Genomic DNA, 21,446 nt, shown 5'->3' on the forward strand with positions numbered 1-21,446 from the left:
GAGGTACACTATTCATTACTAAGAAGAAAAGGTGACATCACCTTAACTCTCATTTTAGTACACCAACGGTAACATGATATTCTCTTACCTAATTTAAACAAGTACCGCTTGTAACCAATGATGGAGAAGGCGTGTTTGCAGAGGAGCATGGTTTATATAGCTAGATAGCTACTCTACTCGTGCCAAAGTATGACTGTAGGGTATCAGCAAATATAATTAAAAGTTTACCCTATTCATCTATGGCACAGATACTTATGCACTGAACAGAAATATAAACGCAACAATTTCAACGATTTTACTGAACTACAGTTCATATGATTAAATCAGTCAATTGAGATAAATTCATTACGCCTTAATCTATGGATTTCACATGACTGGGCAGGGGTGCAGTCATCGGTGGGCCTGGGAGGGCATAGGCCCACCCACATGGGAGCCTGTTCACACTGCTATGCTTTATCTTGGCCAGGTCGCAGTTGCAAATGAGAACTTGTTCTCAACTAGCCTACCTGGTTAAATAAAGGTGAAATAAAAAAATAAAAAAACAAAACATGGGAGCCAGGCCAAGTCAATTAGAATGAGTTTTTCCCCACAAAAGGGCTTTATTACAGACAGAAATACTCCTCAGTTTCATCAGGTGTCACCCGTCCAATGATCATGCTGTTTAATCAGCTTGTCGATATGCCATACCTGTCAGGTGGATGGATTATCTTGGCAAAGAGAAATGCTCACTAACAGGGATGCAGACAAATATGTGCACAAATTTGGAGAGAAATAAGATTTTTGTGCGTATGGAACATTTCTGGGATCTTTTATTTCAGCTCCCCTTTCATCTGTGCCAGGTGTTAGCTAGTTCCTGGCTAGCTAGGTCTTCAGCCAGCATGGAACAAAAGGGTTGAGGGTTGTTCAAAACTCTGACGCAGTTGTCAAGTCAAGACATCCGTCAGTGCTGCTGTGAACCGCATCACAAGAGACATGCCAAATGGGATAATAAAAATAGATATCTTTGATGCAATTTCAGTGTTGTTGCTTTGTGTATCACCAAATTTGCTTGAGATGATTTTACTGCAACACTTTTCAATGCATCCAAGTTGCTTGACATAGGCGTTTCAAAGAGCTGTCAGTCAAGGCGAGCTCATGAATATAAACCCACCCCACAGCTTGTCTTTTCAAACTTCATGGTAGTTAGTCTTGAGATAAAAAAAAGTACTTTTCCTAGGCTGTCATTGAAAAAATAAGAATTTGTACTTAACTGACTTGCCTAGTTAAATAAAGGTACAATAAAAAATAAATCCCTTAAATCCTTAAATTAAGACCAAAAAGCAACAAAAAAATAGCTTATTTTGACTTTGTGGCTGTGAAAGCTATTGGAAACCCTAAATGATAAGCACTTTATAGTCAATAATCAGGAATCCTTATTAAGTATTCAAACAGAGGTGAATAAAACTGAATAGTTGTCTTCTTTTGCGCAGGACTACAACTTGATCCCAGAGAACATGCACAGTTTGTAGGCTTTCTAGGGTGGGGTTTCAAGAGAGCTAGAGCTCTGAATAGTGATTGTCCATTTTCCTTGCGTCGTACTAGTCGAGTAGACGCCGGCTCCGCACGGAGGAATTGCCTTGACTGTATGGTGCAAAACCATTTAATATATTTACTTATTTTTAGGGACCGGCTGTATGATTAAGCTACAATCTTCAATGAGTAAGCATATCCCAGTAAGTGTCAATTTTCATTTAGCAATATTTTGTTACATTTTAGCTACTCGTGTTGTAATTCTGTATCAACTGCTCTTCAATTTGTCAAATGTTAAATCTCGGGCCTCTTCGACACATGCTTTGTTGTCTTTGTGAAATTGATACATCTGAGTTTTTCCTATGATTAACGGTATGTCAAAGGTGTATCCGAAATTAAATAGGCTTTGCCGTTAGATTGCCATTTTATTCGAGTAAAACGAGGTGGTGGGTTGTCTTTGAGATCCATTTTCGACGTAGCTATTACCGTCGTATAAAATTTACGCATTTTTCTTATGAACTTGTCAGCAATATCATTGACAGTTTCTATAATCATTCTTACCTTAATTAACTCTAGTTTACTTAAACGACGCGCTAAATACCTCCACTATTGAGGCGCTAAATACCTCACTATTCAACATTTCGTTTCTCTTATCTCAATAGACATTTACAAGCGCTCGGCTATGAGGCCTCTATACCGGTGATGGCGCCGTCTGCCCTCACAAAGGACAGTTTATCGAAATCCTCTTTCGTCATACTTATGTCAATTTCGGTTTGTTTGGGGTTTTTGTCGTTGGACTGACGTCTAGGTTTGACGTCATTGTATTGTCTCCTAATTAAAGGTCCAATTTGGCTCTAATGTTCAGAACAAAACATTATTTTACAGCCGGAGAATATCGGATTAACTATCCATACTCCAAGCTTCTTAGACAGTGTTTGGAGCACCAGCCAGAGAAAAACATATATGCAATGCTTAGGGCTTGTGGCATTTCTTTTTAGCTTTGCTGAAATTCTAACAAATCTTTCCTTCTGTCAACGAGGCATATAGTAGGCTTAATATGTAGATATTGCTACTTTTGTATGCAATTATAAAGAGAAATAATATGTAGAGAGTTGAACTGTGACCTACGTAGGCTTTAGTAAGCTACATCCATCCTTCACACATTGGCAGTCATGTTAGACCCATACATTTAGACCTATGGTTAGACCAGATCTGGGCTGAACAAGAGCAGCAATTATGTGTTTCCATAACCTTTGCTTTTTCAATTGTTTTAGCCATTTCCCCCTTGAGTTTAGAGGCCTTGTATCTTACTCCCTCCTCCTCCCCCTCATCTCTTGCAGCAGTTCTGTGGTGTTCTGGGTCACACATTTATGGAGTTTCTGAAGGGCAGTGGGGACTACTGCCAGGCACAGCACGCAGCTGCCTATGCAGACGAGTGAACAGCAGAACTCACCTCCTCTCCGAACACATTGGACCCACAGGAGGAGGATCTGAAACGTTGGCAGGATCAGGACACCTCCTAACCTACCAGCAGAACGAGCCTGGATGGGGTAACTCTACCTGCTGCACACTGCCCTCGTTGGCTTCTGCCTGGTCAGAATCAAGGGGGAACCTGTCTTGTTTTCCCAAAGGAGAAGGGTTTGATTTTGGTTGTCCACACCCTTTTTTCTGTCAAATCTGACCTCCTTTCGCCCAATATTCTTCTTTAGCCCACTGGTCACGGTGTATTTTTATTGCGGCAATATAGTTTGACATTTTGTTGATATTACCTCTCCCTCTAAATAAGTGTTTTTGTTAGATTGTTTTGTGGAAGATCTCGTTTTTCCGTCTGTCACCATGGCGCGTATGAACCGACCTGCCCCTGTGGAGATCACCTACAAAAACATGAGGTTCCTCATTACCCACAATCCAACCAATGCCACTTTGAATAAATTCATTGAGGTGAGCCCTCACATCATTAACACAGTGACGATATCAGAAATGAATTTTTGTTATAAAACGTAATGAATGTTCTGGATTCTCATAGTTAGTCCCTCTCTTCCATAGTATAAAGGGTCTGTTTAGAAAATATAAATGTTTTCCCTGTGTAGTGTGTCAAATGTACAATGGCATATGTTGCAGGTCATATGAAAATAAACGTACGTTCTTCTACAGGAACTGAAGAAATATGGAGTGACCACCGTTGTGAGAGTATGTGAGGCCACCTATGATTCCACCTTGGTGGGGAAAGAGGGAATACAGGTTCTGGTAAGCTTCAACATCACTGTTTACATCTCCAATGCAGTACTCATTTACTACTATGTTACTACCGTCTTTGTTTTGGTTTCTGAGAGGGCAGATGAACTGATTTCCCTCTCCTCCACCAATAGGATTGGGCATTTGATGATGGAGCTCCTCCCTCTAACCAGATTGTTGATGATTGGTTGAACCTTCTGAAGACGAAGTTTAGGGAGGAGCCGGGTTGCTGCATTGCTGTCCACTGTGTAGCTGGCCTTGGGAGGTAAACTAGTCTTTTTTATTTCCCCTCTTAGTATAGAAACATATATAATCATGTAACAAGGATTTTAAAACGTGTAATAAGTATTTATATTCAGAATTGTGTTAGATTGATTCTTTGGTAAGAATGCCAAAACAACGATTAGCCATAATACACCGTATTAAAAAGTCCCATAGTACCCTAACTGCCTTTGTCAACTTTTCTTCTGAGTATTTACCCATGTGTTTTTGTGTGTGTTGTACTTACTAGAGCCCCTGTCATGGTTGCCCTGGCTTTGATTGAATGTGGGATGAAATATGAAGACGCTGTCCAGTTCATCCGGCAGTAAGTCTGATGCAAATACACTTTCATGTAGATCTCTATATACTGGTAGCTGCAGCATCTTAAAATGGAGGCTAAAACACATTGTTTTGAAATAATCGGACTAAGCTGCAATTGAGAAGTTGACAGTTGAAATTGCGCTACATGTGCCTCAACCCTTTGTACAGTGTAAGTACATTGTAACAGTGGGTCATCTTTCATTCAAAAGGGGAGGCTAGTCTATAAAAGCCACTGTTTTGAATGAATATCACTGGCCTGTAAATGTAGATGACGTGAGACGGCGATGTATTTTCTCTCGTAACAGGAAGCGTCGCGGAGCGTTCAACAGCAAGCAGCTTTTCTACCTGGAGAAGTATCGTCCAAAGATGCGCCTGCGCTTCAAAGACTCCAACGGCCACCGCAACAACTGCTGCATCCAGTAGTAAAGCCAACTAACTCATAGTCCATGCCAACAATGCCCCTATAAAAATACATTCATTTCTTTATCTTATCTACCTGGCAGGCTTCTTTTTTTTTTTTTTTTGTAAATCCATTGTGTTAAAGTATTTCCACCGGAAATTCATTCGTAAATAATTCAAGTTTTCCCTTCTCAATTAAAAAAATGTCAAGTGTCAAAAAAAGAGAAGAAGAGGTTAGTTAGTGAACAAGTGACAGTGAGTGAGTGTTCTCTATGTGTGCCCTTGGAATTGGAAAGGAGCACAGCCAGTGAAGTAATTTTGTGAACATCCAGATGTTGATTTATACATGTTGAACACAGCCCAAGGTTTTAATTGGCAAGGGAGCTTATTACTTTAAAAAATAACATTTTTAAAAAAGTACTGTAACGATGATTTAACATGAGTAGTTAGGTATCCCTTTAAATTTTATGATTCAGTTCGATACTGAATAGAAAGATGTATGCCTTCCTCCACATGGTTAAAACTTGAAATGCCTTACAATTAAAATGGAACAAAAAAGGCAATCGAGTGGGTTTGTCATCCACTACATTAGAAAAGGTGTTTCTTTTTTTACTTGGAACAAAAGAATGTTGCCTTTGTCTTGTGCAGGACGTCTACACACTTACGTCCTTTCAGTAACTATTTTTAATATGAAATGCTTAATTGTTGCAATATTTGTTTATTGAAAGTCTGGGACCTTTTATTTTTTTATTTTCTCTTATCAAATCTCGTTGATTAATTACTGCCATGTCCAAAATGTGATTTGTGTTTTTTCGCTTTGAAACTGGACTTCAACGTCTGCGATATTTTGTATGCCTTTTTATTTTGTTGTGCGTAACTTAATACTTGGATACTTGATGATTTATGTATTTGAAAATGTGTATTATTAGGTTGGCTATTTATACTATCAATGGTTGTGTGTTTTAGTACTGTGAGCAACAAATTGTAACTGTTCACCAACTTGTAAGAGTACATTAAAATGATACACTGAAAACGAGGTTTTGAATGGCATTTAATGCACTTTAATATAAAATTGTACTCCCATTAGTGAAGGCCTTTAATGCCTTGTTTTACATTGGCCTTGTTTGGTTTAACGGATTGTCTCCCAGTGGGCTTGTTCTGCCTGTAGTACCAGCATTGGCACTAACAAAGATTTAGATCTGTCTATGGGACTGCTGACTGGAACTGTGGCAGAGAAGGAAGCAGATTACATACTGTTTCATAGAAGATCATGAGAAACCAATTCAGCGAATGAAATAATTATACTAGAATATTTCCAAAAAACATGACTAACTGTACAAAAATAAGCTGTGAGCAGTCACAGTAGAGGTTTTCCCATGTTAAACGGCTTTAAACTGATAATGTACGTTTAATTCATTTAGTGACACATAACTTGCAATAATTAAGGTATACTTAAGTGCTTTTGGTTTAAATGAGAAGCGTGGGCTCAATTACAGGAGAGTGGTTTATTGATTCAACCCTCCCCTACCTCGTTACATATCCCTCAAGGCATACTTAATAACAATCATCTTCTCCTGCATAGGAAAACTACAGTCTAATGCACAAAGACACACGGCATTTTCAGCAAATGAATCAAATACTTTTATGGAGATCTTTTTTAAATGGCTGTTGGTAACACCCTCGATATGGGGACAGTCAAGCTTTCTAGTGTCCCCTTGTGGCTATCTTTGTACCACAGGCCATCCAATGATTTGAGTCTGTAGAACTCTGCATGCCTCAGAAAATGTCTCAATAAGGCCCACTGGAGATGTGTGAAATTAGCTGAAAAACATGTTGCGGGATTTTCGTTGGAGTCTTTCATACAAAACATGCAGGACTTTATCAAAATGTTTTTATTTTCTCATTTGTACAACCTTTGATGTCACCTCCTCTGACTTTTATAATAAATAAGAATGGCATATACAATTTCTACATATGTCTTCGAACAACACTGCCCTCCTAGTTCTCCCATCACAAAAACAGTCATCATGACAAAGCAAATCCTACATCAGGAAGACAATAAAGCATAGGGGTTGGTGAGTGTATATGCAACAAAGATACTCGCAAACAAATGAAAGTCATTGAACCAACAGTATACCGGTAATTTGTATGAAAGCTCGGTGTTGACACTAATACATAAACATACAGAATTCAGTGAATTAAAAATGGTTGGCACATTGTCGCTTAAAGCACAGTTAGTCTGGTCTGTTGGGGTTTTAACTTGGTTCATATTTAACAAAAAACAAAGCCTACAGTCCCCAATAATATCACAATTATTTGCCCCAAAAAATGTCATGCTCTTTTTATTTTACAGTAAAGGTAAAAAAGGTATATAAAAAAAACTTGCTAAACTTTGTCAGAGGGATAGGGGTGTTCCAACAGCTAAAGAATACTGAAATGCATTTTAGAGGGGTGTAACAAAACAATAAAACAATACACAAACAAACAGTCAAAACACATCAAACAAAGTCATGTTTCTTCCACAGGGTTGGGGGTACATTTTCATCTAATTTCAATTTGAATTAATTCAAATCAGGAAGTTAACTGAAATTCCAATTCTTTTCCATTTCCTGCTTTTCAATGAGAAACATTTGAATTTCAGTTTACTTCCTGAATTGACTGAATTTAAATGGAATTGACCCCAACCCTGATCTTCCGTGGCACATTAGTTAGTTCCTCCATTAGTCTCTTAATAGTTTGGCTCCTGTGGCCCCTCAGTTCAGGAACCCGTTGGGTCTCCAACTCACATCTTATTCCTCATTTGGCCCTTTCATGCTGGAATCTTTCGCAGATATCGGTGATGCCACCATAGGAAGGATGCACTGTGACGACTCGCAGTAGCCGTTGAGGCCAGGACGACCAGGAGACCCTGGAACGCCGGGAATACCGGGAACGCCGTGTGGCCCTCTCTCGCCGTCGCGGCCGTCTGTGCCATAGGCGGCTCTACCGTGATCACCTGTAGATAGAGTGGTCGGTTGAGACTTGTAAATTAATGTGGAACTTCTAAAAAGCTAGCTAGACATGTCTGTATGCTGAGCATATAGAGACTTGGCGCATATTGAGTTAGCACAGTAGTTATGGCTATAGCCTTCATTATTATGGTGTGGGTGTGAAGCCTCTTGTGACTAGTATCTTTACCTGGTAGACCGGGTGCTCCAGGTGCTCCTTTAACCCCTCTCGCTGTGGGTCCTCTGTCTCCTCTGTCGCCCGTGTCACCTACGCAGAACGTATACATGATCATCAATTCAAGTGACGTTTAGGGATGCAGGATGGCTGTAGTGAACTTCACTTGTGATGGCACAAACAATCCTAATTCTTCAAATGGAGATCATGACACTACTGCTACCAACCTGCTTCAGCCGACTTGTCATTGTCTTAACAAACTAGGCCATAATATTACATTTCGGATATATTTCCACCCTCTTTAGAGACCAACCTTTGGGCCCTTTGCGACCCAGTAGTCCTGGAGGTCCTTTGAGACCTGGCAGTCCTCTGGCCCCGTCCAGTCCTGGGTAGCCGTTCTCTCCGGAGGGGCCTGTAGGACCAGGGGGGCCAGGGGGACCTGGCAGTCCAGAGATGCCTGTCTCAGGTCTCCTCAGGCTGGCTGCTAGCTGGGCCAGCTGCTCTATGGCACAGGAAGGGAAAAGGATGGGGGGGGTCAGTTCAATGAAACCTATGGACCTGCCTTATCAGATGTGATGGGTTCAGTAATGGCCAATATCAAATGGATAAGAGTTTGATATGAAAATGATCTTGACTTACCTTGCATTACCCTCATGCAAACTTGTGTGATGTGTGTATCGCTTGGTTTTTTCCCCTGGGAAAACAGGTGGTTGTTGAGAGAATTGTGGTGTTAACCGGTAACTAACGCTATTCATAGCTAGCCACACAGGCTTTTTTCGTGAAATGTCTTAGCCCAGGGACATACTTAAACAGATTCTCTGGTACTTTTGCAAACTCTTTAGCCAGTAGTTCTGAATGTAGCACTCATGAGCCAAAAGTGGTCCACGAAAATTGCCTACTATGTCATGTGTGCAGCTAGGTGCAACACGTCATTGATCTCTCTCGCTCTGCTGTGTGTGCCTCTTGCTAGATGTCACTCAAATGGCGAGGGGCTGAAGCTCATTGGCTAGAACTCGAATTGCTAGGGGGCTGTCCCACATGGGGGAATATGTAGGGAAAATGGAGCAGCACAGCTTCCAGAAAAACAGTTGCTTTCAAAACGAGGGATTTCATAACTAATTGAGGTAAGACAGTCATTTTCATAGATTATGCATGTATGAACTACACATTGACACATACAGCCCAAAACGGGAGGTTCAAAAAAGACTTAGTAGACGCCAAAGTTCGGGAGCATGTCTTTAACACGGGGCAAAGTCATCATGTGAATTCTGCTGTCTCCTCCAGTCTAGTCCATATGAGTGCAGTACTAAGAAACAGCTCTCTTTGACTCCTGCTCTGTTTCAGGCCCCCAGATCTGGTTAATTGTTAAAGGGCCTACCGCTGGCCCCTGTGTCCCTGGCAGTCCTGGCACCCCTCTGTCTCCCTGCATGCCACGTGGTCCAGGTTGGCCCGGCTTGCCCTCTGCGCCTGGTATGCCCCGGCCGCCCTCCGGCCCTTTGTTTCCAGTCTCTCCTGGTCTGCCCGTCTGAAAACAGCGACAGAGCGCGACACAATGGCATTCAGCATTCATTCAAAACAAAAGGTAAAATTGGATTACACAGACTGGACCACTGGGAGGATAGACAATGCTGTCTGTCTAGGTCTAGGATCATGTGTTTCAGGCATGTAATCCTACAGTGTGCAAGGCTTTCTTTTGGCATGGCGCAAACACTGTGCAGTGATTCAGTAATGAGAAATGATGATGCTCACGTGTACGTGACTTCTAGCATTAGACAGCTCTATGAAGCTGTGGCATCTAATCATGATGAGTCCCCTATGATTTTGGGACAAACAGGTATCACATTATGTGTACTGGACATAATTGGCCTAGTCCATGCCAACAGAGAGCTGTAGCAGTAAGCGATGCTATAAACTGGACTCACCGATCCTTTCTCTCCTGGCTCCCCTTCGTCACCCTATAGTGAAACAGAATCAGTACTCTTTCACTTTCAAACAAATGTTGGGCACAGCAACGTTTTTTTCTTTATTTACTCACAAAGTCCCCTCTGTCTCCCGCGGTGCCCTCTGAACCTGCTTCTCCCTAAATCAATGAGTAGAAATGTCTTTGTTAGAGAAAACACATGTCTTACAGGATCATTAACATGTATCCATCCCAAGTAGGCCTTGGTGGGGCCTTCTGTACTCTTCTGGTAGCTCCTAGTGCTTGATGTTACTCATCTGAATTCACTCCATTCATCTTCTTCCATCATTTGATGGCTACATAGAATATGGTCACCTCCCTTATGTAGGAATGTACTATTCGGTCGGTTGAGATGGTATTGATAGAACTTACTTGTTCTCCTTGAGCACCGGTCAAACCGACTGCACCCTGGAGAGATAGGAATAGGACAATTATATTTTGCTTTTACACATGAACTTCTGCTTCTGCTTTTGTGGCACCTTTTCTATTCCTTACCCTGTCTCCATTCTGTCCAACCAGGCCGGCAGGGCCAGGCAAACCAAGAAGCCCGAGATCCCCTTTACCTCCCTGTAAAAAATAAATAAATATATATACACACACACTTCAAAAACTCTTACAGTGGATTGCCTGTGCAACACTCCAACCCCCCCCTCTCAACTTCAGCTGACTACATTTGCACCAAAACATTTTTTTTGTTGTTGCTGGAAATAAACATGTCTAAACGGGTCAGCTGGAAAGGGTATTGGGGGCCACACTCCATGAGATGTTTTTGGAAGTGCGGGTACTGATTGTGGCATACTCTCGGCCGACTGGTTTAAGGAATGCCTGGGAAACAGAGGGTTCTTTCAGGCTTTTTCAGCCTATTTTCCTGGCCTGAATCGTCCTCTCTGAAGAAATACCCATGGGCCCATTGACCAGTGTAACAAGACTCCATTCATGCCCCCTCATCGGCGGATTACAGTATTACTGCAGTCTGGAGGCTTATAAAGGGCTGCCACATTCAATATGAGAGAGCATATGGCTCCACTTCCTTGGAGTGGGTTTGCTCTTAGGCACTGGCAGTCAGCTTGGTTGATCTGAATGGTTACTATGGTAACTATGCCCATGTTAAATGGTATATGTATGGAATGATAGCAGATAATAGCGATACACACTGAGTGTACAAAACATTAAGAACATTAAGAACATTCCTAATATTGAGTTGCACCCCCTGTTTTGCCTTCAGAACAGCCTCAATTAATCTAGGGCATGGACTCTACAAGGTGTCGAAAGCGTTCCACAGGGATGCTGGCCCATGTTGACTCCAATGCTTCCCACAGTTGTGTCAAGTTTGCTGGATGTCCTTTGGATGGTGAACCATTCTTGATACACACAGGAAACTGTTGAGCGTGAAAAACTCACACCGGTGCGCCTGGCACCTACTACCATACCCTGTTCAGAGGCACTCAAATCTTGTCTTGCCCATTCACCCTCTGAACGGCACACATACACAATCCATGTCTCGAGTGTCTCAAGGCTTACAAATCCTTCTTTAGTCTGTCACCTCCCCTTCATCTACACTGATTGAAGTGGATTTAACAAGTGACATCAATAAGGGATCGTAGCTTTCACCTGGATTCCCCTGGTCAGTCTAAGTCACGGAAAGAGCAGGTGATTCTAATGTTTTTGTACACTCAGTGCATTGTTTACACTGATGGCATGTCATATATAAATAGCAAAAGATTGTTGGTGCAGATAGGTGCGGCTTGTGTTATTTGCACTCTGCGGTGTCCTAGTTCCAAGAAAGGCCGGCAGGAAAGGCAGTGTAATGAAAATAACATGTGAGGAAAGTAAGCATGAATAATTACATATCCAATTATATCAACACCATTTTAATGTTGAGAGACCAGCATCGACTTTGTTCTCGCCACACAGCGCACAATCCAAAAAAAACTCTTTGTTTTCTTCCTCCTCTTTCACACCATCTTCATCCTGTTCTTGTCTTCCTCTTCTTTCCCCACCACAGTATCATCATAATCCATCACATTGCAAACCACAAAATCCTGTTCTGTATTCTGAATTGAACTGGCTTCACTCCGATATTTCCTTGTCTGCATCTTACCTTACCAATCCTTGCATTTTCTCACAACAAAGTCTGATGACTGGAGCACCACAGGGTTCTGTGCTTGGCCACTTGGTCATTACTTCCCATGGCTTTTTCCCATCATTCTTGTGCAGAAGATGCTCAACTCCTTCTATTCTTCCACCTGTTTACTACCCAGGTTACAGATTTCACCAGCATCTTAGCCTAGTTCATTTGTATGCTTCAAGTTCATTGGTCAGTTTGATAATCATGGTTCATACCGTGGTAATTGTATGGATGTTTGCGACAAATTGTCAAATGCTTTATTCATTGTGGTTCATGATACATATAATGGGCTTGTTTTGGGGCTATGAGTATGTCAGTTATATGGGTCTGTTGGGCTGTTGACTTACCCTGGGTCCAGGTGCCCCTGCAGGTCCGTCTGGGCCACGCACTCCTCTTTCACCCTACAGCGAAATAAGAGAAGAATAGTAGGGAGTTGTAGAGCAGAAATTGGGCTGCAATCACAGATTTATTATAGTCTAGTGTTCCAAGACCTTCCCAAATGAATCACATGAAGTTCTGAGCTTGTTGAACAATGCTTATAGTACTATAGAGCAAAGGTTGTGCGTGGCAATAGAGTTCAAATGCTTTGTGCTGATCTTGTTCATTCTATTGTTCAGTTATTTAGCTTACACCTTGATCCCTAATTCCCTAACCCTAAAAGGGTTGCTAAATCACACAGCTCCAAATGATTTATTTCATACGAGACCTTGAAAAGAGTAATCCAACTTGATAGTGTTTTATGGCTTTCTGAATCACATATTCTTTAAAACATACTCACTGGTCCACCTCTTGCTCCGACAGGTCCCACCTCTCCCTGCTCGCCACGTTCACCCTGTAAACAAAGCAAGTCACCATGAGATCTCTCATGCTACTGGTGCAAGTATGAGAGGGACTTATGTATACTGTGTCAGAGTATTTGGTTTCATCACTGTCAATTCATGTGATTTAATATTCATCATTAGACTTTCTCTTGACTTACGGATTTCCCAGGAGACCCCATTAGTCCTACAGAACCGGGGTCGCCAGAGTTACCCTAGTAACAAAGAGAGGGAAACATAAGATTCTCCACAATAGAGATTCATATACTGTATGGTCAATAACTGGTTTTATTCATACATTTATAATGTTCCCCTACCATCTCGCCACTTTTTCCTTTAGGACCATAAGCGCCTGGCAAACCCTATGGCGAGAATCACATCAAAACAAATGAACAGCCAAACAAACCCGAACAAATACAAATGTAGAATGGATATGATTAATCAGAGATGCAAGGGGTCAGAGGTCACACTTACAGGGAGTCCTTGGAGCCCAGCATCACCTGGACTGCCAACTTTCCCAGTAATACCCTTAAAATTATAGAAAGAAAAACAACAGCATGTCAATCTTACTTATTTCCTGTATGTACATCCTCATTTAGCCTATGTCTTTGAACAGCAGTTTGAGATGTACCTTAGATGCTGGCAATCCGGGGATTCCTTCACGTCCATCGGGCCCAGCAAGACCCTGTCCATGGGAGAAAGAACAGGGAAGTTGAGCGTTAAAAAAGAAGATTAGCTTCATGGCATGTGTATTGAGTCAGCTGTATGGAGTCCCATGAACATAAGCTTGTGCTGTGTGTAACGTCATAGATGTCACAGATGAGATAATAAATCTGATTTGGTAAGGCTGTGGTGTGTACAATACTTACAGGCTCCCCTTTGCCCCCTGGAAGGCCCCTTATTCCTTGTGGCCCTCGGGCCCCCTGCAAAACAACACACAGTGAGTAAAAGTCTTTATACGGTACATTATTTGATAGATAGAGTGCACCTGTATGAATCGGCGGCAGGTTTTTGCTTTTGAAAGTGAATGACCATGTGCTCTGTTGTTCTGCAGTGATTATATAACAGTAATAATAATAATGATGATATAACAGTGATAATATATTTGTATGACGGTGTGATGTTTTAGTACTTACTTGACCCCCGTTTGGTCCATTCTCGCCCACTAATCCTCTTTGGCCCACGTCACCCTAAAAACGGAAAAACACATTTCTTAAACCAAAATAGTAGAAAATAAGTTGAGATGTTACTGTAATGTGAGTGGTGGCAAAGAAGTCATGGTGAAAAAGAGGTGAACGTCACGGTGTTAAAAATAAGACAGGCACTTACTGAGCCACCCTGAATTCCCTGGGGACCGAGGTCTCCAAACGTTCCACGTGGTCCCTGTTATCAAACACATTTCAGATGTCAAATATACATTTGTTAAATGCATTTACTAGTGTGCTCAAACATAAGTTGTGGGATGTTGAGGTTTGGCAGTGCTGAAACAGGCCAAGCTGAAGTCATTTTTTTTACAGCAATTTTGCACCCGCTGAGGATGGCAGTAATATACAGTACATAGCACATCTTGGGCATTCATCCGATGATGTCAAGCAATGTGTGACCTCATGACCCTTACCCTGTCACCTTTGAGGCCCATCATGCCTGTTATTCCCCTGGGTCCCCCTTGGCCCTAAAATCACTCAGCAGAGAGAGAATAGTGTGAGGGAGAGAGATAGAGAGAGAGAGAGATAGAGAGAGAGAGATAGAGAGAGAGAGAGAGAGAAAAAGAGAGAGAAGAAGAAGCCATTTTCATTTTTTTTTAAATACATGTCTCATAGCCACATTGTGAATGGCACATTCATATTGATACGAATTTGTGAGAGAATATATTCAAATATTTTACTGGTAGTCCTTGAGCTCCCATCTCGCCCTCTCCTGCCTGGTCTCCTTCTTCTCCCTGTAGAGAACATCAAACAAATATCACAATCATTATTATTGACCTTTAGTGTATTTGTTGATATTCTATTGGGATGAAAAAGGGAGAGAGGTTACCTTGTGTCCTTGCTTTCCAGGCTCACCAGACTCTCCTTTTACCCCTTTGTGGCCCTAAAGAGAAACCATACAATGTTACATATGCAAGCTAGTTTCACTGACAAGATACAGCATCAACATCTATAGTATATTAGTATCAACGACCAACCGTAGTATAGTATAAGTATTTGTTATATAGTCACCTTCATGCCTGGGAGGCCAGAATATCCGTTAAGACCAGAAGGACAGGCATTGGGACACTGAAAAACACAAGTAAAACCTATTTGAGGTAATCTAAGAGCCCTGCCACAGGGCTGAAAAGTTCCCCATCATCAGCATCAGGGTACACATGCATAGCTGTGGTGCCCTTAAAGGAAACTTGTGAACGCCTTACCAGGTCTTCCCCCTTATACACTCCAGGAAGACCCTGGGGAGAAAAAGAGAAAAACACAATTTTAATGACATTTCTGTCTTTGAAGTTGTTGTCTGCGAAACTGGGGCTGGTTGTCATACAGGTTGGTTGCTGCAGCGCTCTTAAATATGTACAGGATGCTGTAAATTGGCTCCCCTTTAATACATTTCATGGCACACAGAACTATGCAGCTATTACATCACATGGGACTCACGTGGGTTTTCAACTGTACTAAGGATGACAACACTAATACGGAACTAAATGATCATGAAAATAAATATATTTACCCTGGGCCCTGCAGGTCCAGGAAGCCCCACTGGCCCCCTCCTTCCCAGTGATCCCTATAAATAATAATAACACATTTTACAAGTAAATGAATGCAATCATTTAACAAGTTAGAAGTATTGACTGCAATATAATAAGATATTGAAAAAGTTGGAAGCCCTGTGTATCTAGCCATCGTTTTTCTAAATGATAAAAAAAAGCAGTCAGTACTCACTGGGGTTCCGACTTTGCCAAGCTCGCCCACCAACCCTTGTGCACCAGCTGCTCCCTGTCAGCAAAACAAAATGGACATGACACAGTACTAATGTACTGTATTCTCTTGTATTTAAATACATTCTTCCTCATTCAGGTGTGGGACCAATAGTAAAAGCACTCACATTAGGCCCATCAGGTCCCTCGCCCTGTGGGAGACAAGAGAGAATTCATGGAGAGGCTTGAAGGTGTAAAACTTAGGTAAAGTTGCATTTGTCTGTATCAACAAGTTCATCAATGCAGTAACAAAGGTACAGTAATAAAAGGCACCATTTTAAACAATGCCATTTCAATAAATCCGTCCTTATAATATGTCATACCCTTATATTGTCAATTGTGGGCGTTTTCATTTCATATATGATTTCAGATCAACTAATGGGTGTGTGTGTACAATTCTTATACAATGCTGAGTTCAGAACATCTCAGAATTTTGCAAATACCAGCATACAACTGTGGAAAATCCACTGGTAATTACGAGTGGGAAACTCATCTATCATCCCCGTGCTCCGAGGTTTTCACTTGCACCTCTCTGGTGTCATTTGTCAACAAACAAGACAGCAAGCATTGCGGCATTTTCAGCAGTTGTTGTTTATGGTAAGAAAAAAAAATACACATTGTTGATAGAAAATGTATTCTGTTCACCTTCCTTTTGATTTAGAAAGTGAAAGCAGCTCAATATATACTTTTTATGGGCAGAAATTTGCTAAACAATCACAAGCCTTCTATTGATCTCCATGTTTGATAATATTTCCCAAAACGTGAATGCACCCAACTCGCATTTATAAATCCACAACTGGTAATTACCACCTTCCCACTTGGTTATGAACGCAGCATTAGATCATTTTATGGGTGTGTCCTATCGTTATATGGTCCTTGAGAGGGAGTAGCCTATTCCAGATGTCCAGTCATTTCAGTGGATGAGTAAGACAAGTCCTTGGAGGGGATGGTCCCATCCTTATGGTAGTATAACAATCCACAGAAACAAGTGAGGTCGATCTCTTTCCAGATTATGTTTGGTCATTTCTGCATGATTACCGTAGAGGCTACAGTTGAAGTCGAAAGTTTACATAGTTTACATAAACTTAGGTTGAAGTCATTAAAACTTGTTTTTCAACCACTCCACAAATGTCTTGTCAACAAACTATAGTTTTGGCAAGTCAGTTAGGACATCTACTTTGTGCATGACATAAGTAATCTTTCCAACTGTTGTTTACAGACAGATTATTTCACTTAATAATTCACTGTATCACAATTCCAGTGGGTCAGAAGTTTACATACACTAAGTTGACTGTGCCTTTAAACAGCTTGGAAAATTCCAGAAAATGATGCCATGGCTTTAGAAGCTTCTGATAGGCTAATTGACATAATTTGAGTCAATTGGAGGTGTACCTGTGGATGTATTTCAAGGCCTACATTCAAACTCAGTTCCTCTTTGCTTGACATCGAGGGAAAATCAAAAGAAATCAGCCAAGAACTCAGAAAAAAATTGTAGACCTATAACAAGTCCTATATCGACATAACCTGAAAGGCCGCTCAGCAAGGAAAAAGCCACTGCTCCAAAACCGCCATAAAAAGCCAGACTACGGTTTGCAACTGCACATGGGGACAAAGATCGTACTTTTTGGAGAAATGTCCTCTGGTCTGATAAAACAAAAATAGAACTGTTTGGCCATAATGACCATAATGCAAGCCGAAGAACACCATCCCAACCGTGAAGCACGTGGGTGGCAGCATCATGTTGTGGGGATGCTTTACTGCAGGGGGGACTGGTGCGCTTCACAAAATAGATGGCATCATGACGAAGAAAATGTATGTGGATATATTGAATAACATCTCAAGATATCAGTCAGGAAGTTCAGGTCTTCCAAATGGACAATGACCCCAAGCATACTTCCAAAGTTGTGGCAGAATGGCTTAAGGACAACAAAGTCAAGGTATTGGAGTGGCCATCACAAAGCCCTGACCTCAATACCATAGCAAATGTGTGGGCCGAACTGAAAAATTGTGTGCGAGCAAGGAGGCCTACAAACCTGACTCAGTTACACCAAGTTACACATCAAGAGGAATGGGCAAAAATTCACCCAACCTATTGTGGGAAGCTTGTGGAAGGCTACCTGAGACGTTTGACCTAAGTTAAACAATTTAAAGGCAATGCTACCAAATACTAATTGAGTGTATGTAAACTTCTGATCCTCTGGGAATGTGATGAAAGAAATAAAAGCTGAAATAAATAATTATCTCTACTATTATTCTGACATTTCACATTCTTAAAATAAAGTGGTGATCCTAACTGACCTAAGACAGGGAATTTTTACTAAGATTAAATGTCAGGAATTGTGAAAATCTGAGTATATATATTTGGCTAAGGTGTATGTAAACTTCCGACTTCAACTGTATCTCATAATGGACAATATCCCTATTACATCCCTATTATACATTCATTCTGTTAACACATTTAGTTAACCACGCTTACTTACAATCTCCCCGACTTCCCCAGCCTCTCCGGGTTCCCCCTGATAGAGAAGCAGACACGATGATTGGTGATGACAATAACATGGCAGCGAAATAATCTCAACCTTTCATTGCTTTGGAGCATACAGATCTTTTCTCATTCATACTCTTCTGACCAGCCTCCACACACCGAGTACTGAGAGTGTACATGCATTATATTTCGGCAATATAAATATTAGACAGATAGGGAGGTTATGGATACATTTGATTTCAAATAAAGAAAACGTACTTTTGGTCCAGGAGGCCCATCTGAGCCGAGACCCCCAACAGGTCCAGTGGCACCCTATAGAGGAAACAAAGCTTATATCAACCACACAGAAATATGAATGTTCATGAGTAAACTATATAAAAACGTCAATACGTGTCTTATACCCTCCAGGGAAAGAAGTCATTTCATGCTTGTTACCCATCCCCATTAGTGGGATATTGTATATTTTGTTCTTTACAAGTATTCAATGGGACTCCTGGGAAATTATAGAAGGACATGATTGTGAAAGTATTCATTAGAAACAATCCATCCATTCCTCAATTCCTGAAATAAATTGATTTCAAATAGAACTGTTCCAACACTGAGTTGCTTACACAGTACTCTCTGAGATCGCCATCAGTAACAGGGTTGCCTTACTTCAAGGCAATATTACTGTAAATCTGATTTCCATAATAACATTTGCATTTGATAAACACAAAGGAAGGTTTGTAAATCAAATTATGGAAGGCATCTCAATTGAGACTACTCTTATATTCTGTGTTTGTATCTGGAAGATAATATATGACACAGTATGTGATCAATGCACTAACTAAACAATGTACTCACTAAACCATTGCATATTTAGTCTACATAAAAGTACATTTCATCATTGACATTTCATGGATGACCTTGTTTCCTGTACAGTAATTTAGCAATTATAAGACAAAAAATGGGTGTGTCTTCTCTCACACTATTTAGCCCCTCCTCTTCCACCAGCTACATAAACCATAGGAAGTCACTTAACCAGGCTAACTAGTCCTCCGCCAAGCTTGAATCAATGGATTGAAAAGAGAAGACGCTCTGAACTATCCTCTCAAGATCAAGGAACTACTACCACTCTCTAACTAGTCAATAGCTTTGGCAGGCAACACAAGAACAGAAATCAGGAATCATTCAAATCAGGAACAGAAAAAAAGTATTATAGTTCACTACTTGAAGTCAGTGTTATCAAGGTATTTGCTATTCCTAAAAATATGATCACTATTCACTAAACAAAAGAGAATAGAGAGCTACCCCGCCAAAACTAGTGCATACCTCAACACACCTGGACACCCCCTACTCTGCTAGACACCGTATTCAGCATTATGGCCCAAACGGACAGCACACACATTGTGGCCCTTCTGTTCCACCTTTCCCAGCATACAGTTCTTTCCTGTCAGCCATCACTGGGCGGCCGAATCCCCTGCACCCCCCCGACTCACACAAAAGGACCTCTGTTTCCCTGTTTCAGTCAGGAAGCGATTTGAAGCATTCCCCTCTTCTCTTCTCTAAATACCCAGGTTGATGTATCCCACTGACAACCCCCCAAACCTTTTGCTCAGGAGCCAATATAAATGACTGACACAGCAGTAGACCCACAGCCCCTTGAGCTTCAGAAGTTACAGATGTTCAATAGACTCAATGAAGTCTGTTATCTGATTTTGCATTAAGCCTTCCTGCTTTGGGAGTATGAATAACAAACTGGTGGTAAATGTGTGTATTCTGTGTAATTTACGTCTGCCCCTGGTAGGCCGGGTGTTCCGGGAGTTCCTGGTTTTCCGTCTTCCCCATCAGGGCCCTAGGAACAGAGTGCCCATTTCAATACCATGCTAAAATGTATCAACCATTTATTGGTAGGTTATGGCAAAGGAAATGATAGTAAATGGAAATGTACTCACAGGGCCGCCTTCTGTGAAGTTATCGTCCCCTCTGTCTCCCTGAAATGAAATAGAAAAAGGAATATTTATTTAATAACCACGTAAAAATCCACATTAGGTTTAAAATGATAGAATAACACAATAATTCTGGTCTATACCAGGTGAGGTGCTGTACAAAAGACGAGTCTAAAGCCTGAAATGACACAAATAAAGAATAAAATATGAAATCAAAAGATATCTCACATCAATGCCGTCAACTCCAGGCACTCCTGCTATTCCAGGGGGTCCTGCGGGGCCTCTGGGACCGACCAGGCCCCTCTGTGGATAAATACACAATACATAAATACACTAAATGAAATGTAGCTCCAAATCATAGCTGTTGGCGGTCCGTTGGTCAACTCACACAAAAAGATCCATTGTGTGAAATCAGTCATTTTGTGGGAAGTAAGGTCAAGAAAGGAAAAGCACAAGCCTTTATCCACTATACAAGGGACCGCTCTTTAAGTAATTGCATATGTTGAGAATATTTTTGTTGAGATTCCCAACCTATTGGTTCCATATGTCGGCACAGATAGTTATTTGTCCTACACACACCTCTAAATCATGCAGCTATTGACAAAAGAAAGAAATAGTCCCCTAATCAATAGGCATATTATGGTAGGTCTAATGTATATGTAAACTATATGATTCAACGAATCTGTAAATGCATAGAAAGTGTTTCAAATCATTTGGGAGTCTGAGCATCCCAGCCTATCCCATCCATGGGAAATTCCATCCCAATAACACAGGACAATATAATATGAAGAAAAGCAGTCATACATGCCTGTCATTACAAACCAGTCATACATTGTGGCTGGCAAACAAATCTATGTGAACCACTTGAGAAGAAAATAGCCGTACTTTGTGACTTACCTGAGCGGAGCAAATAAGGATGATTTGCAATAAAATCACCAGTAATGACTCCCGATATATCCTGGCGCGAGTCATGGTCGTCCCAAAGACAAGGAAGTCGCAAAAAGTCCCTTTTCCCGGATTAGTTGGGATTTACGGACCACCTGTCAATATTCCCCAACTGAACCCCACAGTAGACTGAAAGGTACCATGTACTATTAAAATGAATGTTTATTCATGATGGACTGGAGAGCTGGAAAGTGGTTGGAGGAGGGATGGAAGGTGCGCACAAGGCGAGGGTTTCTCTGTGAGACAAGGGTGGGATTTATAATGTTCTCTCAAGATGTATAAATACCTGCAACTTTCGCTTACTTGTAGTTTGTCAACTAAACGCTTGTATTCCAA

At 41.2% G+C, this 21,446-nt stretch overlaps 2 protein-coding genes across 2 annotated transcripts; one reads left to right on the plus strand and one right to left on the minus strand.

Moving 5' to 3' along the window:
- The first annotated feature begins 2,976 nt into the window (after window positions 1-2,976).
- Window positions 2,977-5,761, plus strand: ptp4a1 (protein tyrosine phosphatase 4A1). The gene is made up of 6 exons (XM_029624633.2): window positions 2,977-3,059; window positions 3,308-3,450; window positions 3,664-3,756; window positions 3,879-4,009; window positions 4,256-4,330; window positions 4,632-5,761. The coding sequence occupies exons 2-6, from the start codon at window positions 3,346-3,348 to the stop codon at window positions 4,747-4,749; spliced, it is 522 nt and encodes a 173-aa protein (XP_029480493.1). The 5' UTR covers window positions 2,977-3,059; window positions 3,308-3,345; the 3' UTR covers window positions 4,750-5,761.
- An 840-nt stretch (window positions 5,762-6,601) lies between these two features.
- On the minus strand, window positions 6,602-21,332 carry LOC115103736 (collagen alpha-1(IX) chain-like). Its single transcript, XM_029624631.2, has 32 exons — window positions 21,063-21,332; window positions 20,394-20,468; window positions 20,172-20,210; window positions 20,009-20,071; window positions 18,496-18,549; window positions 18,233-18,268; window positions 15,881-15,904; window positions 15,718-15,771; window positions 15,506-15,559; window positions 15,201-15,233; window positions 15,010-15,066; window positions 14,828-14,881; window positions 14,679-14,732; window positions 14,412-14,465; window positions 14,123-14,176; window positions 13,930-13,983; window positions 13,663-13,716; window positions 13,425-13,478; window positions 13,268-13,321; window positions 13,111-13,155; window positions 12,955-13,008; window positions 12,754-12,807; window positions 12,323-12,376; window positions 10,343-10,414; window positions 10,220-10,255; window positions 9,923-9,967; window positions 9,810-9,842; window positions 9,266-9,412; window positions 8,527-8,581; window positions 8,201-8,389; window positions 7,903-7,980; window positions 6,602-7,720 (listed from the first exon to the last, which is right to left on the minus strand). The coding sequence occupies exons 1-32, from the start codon at window positions 21,135-21,137 to the stop codon at window positions 7,515-7,517; spliced, it is 2,064 nt and encodes a 687-aa protein (XP_029480491.1). The 5' UTR covers window positions 21,138-21,332; the 3' UTR covers window positions 6,602-7,514.
- Window positions 21,333-21,446: the final 114 nt, after the last annotated feature.

The sequence above is a fragment of the Oncorhynchus nerka genome, linkage group LG21, assembly GCF_034236695.1.
Source record: "Oncorhynchus nerka isolate Pitt River linkage group LG21, Oner_Uvic_2.0, whole genome shotgun sequence".
Classification (NCBI taxonomy): domain Eukaryota; kingdom Metazoa; phylum Chordata; class Actinopteri; order Salmoniformes; family Salmonidae; genus Oncorhynchus; species Oncorhynchus nerka.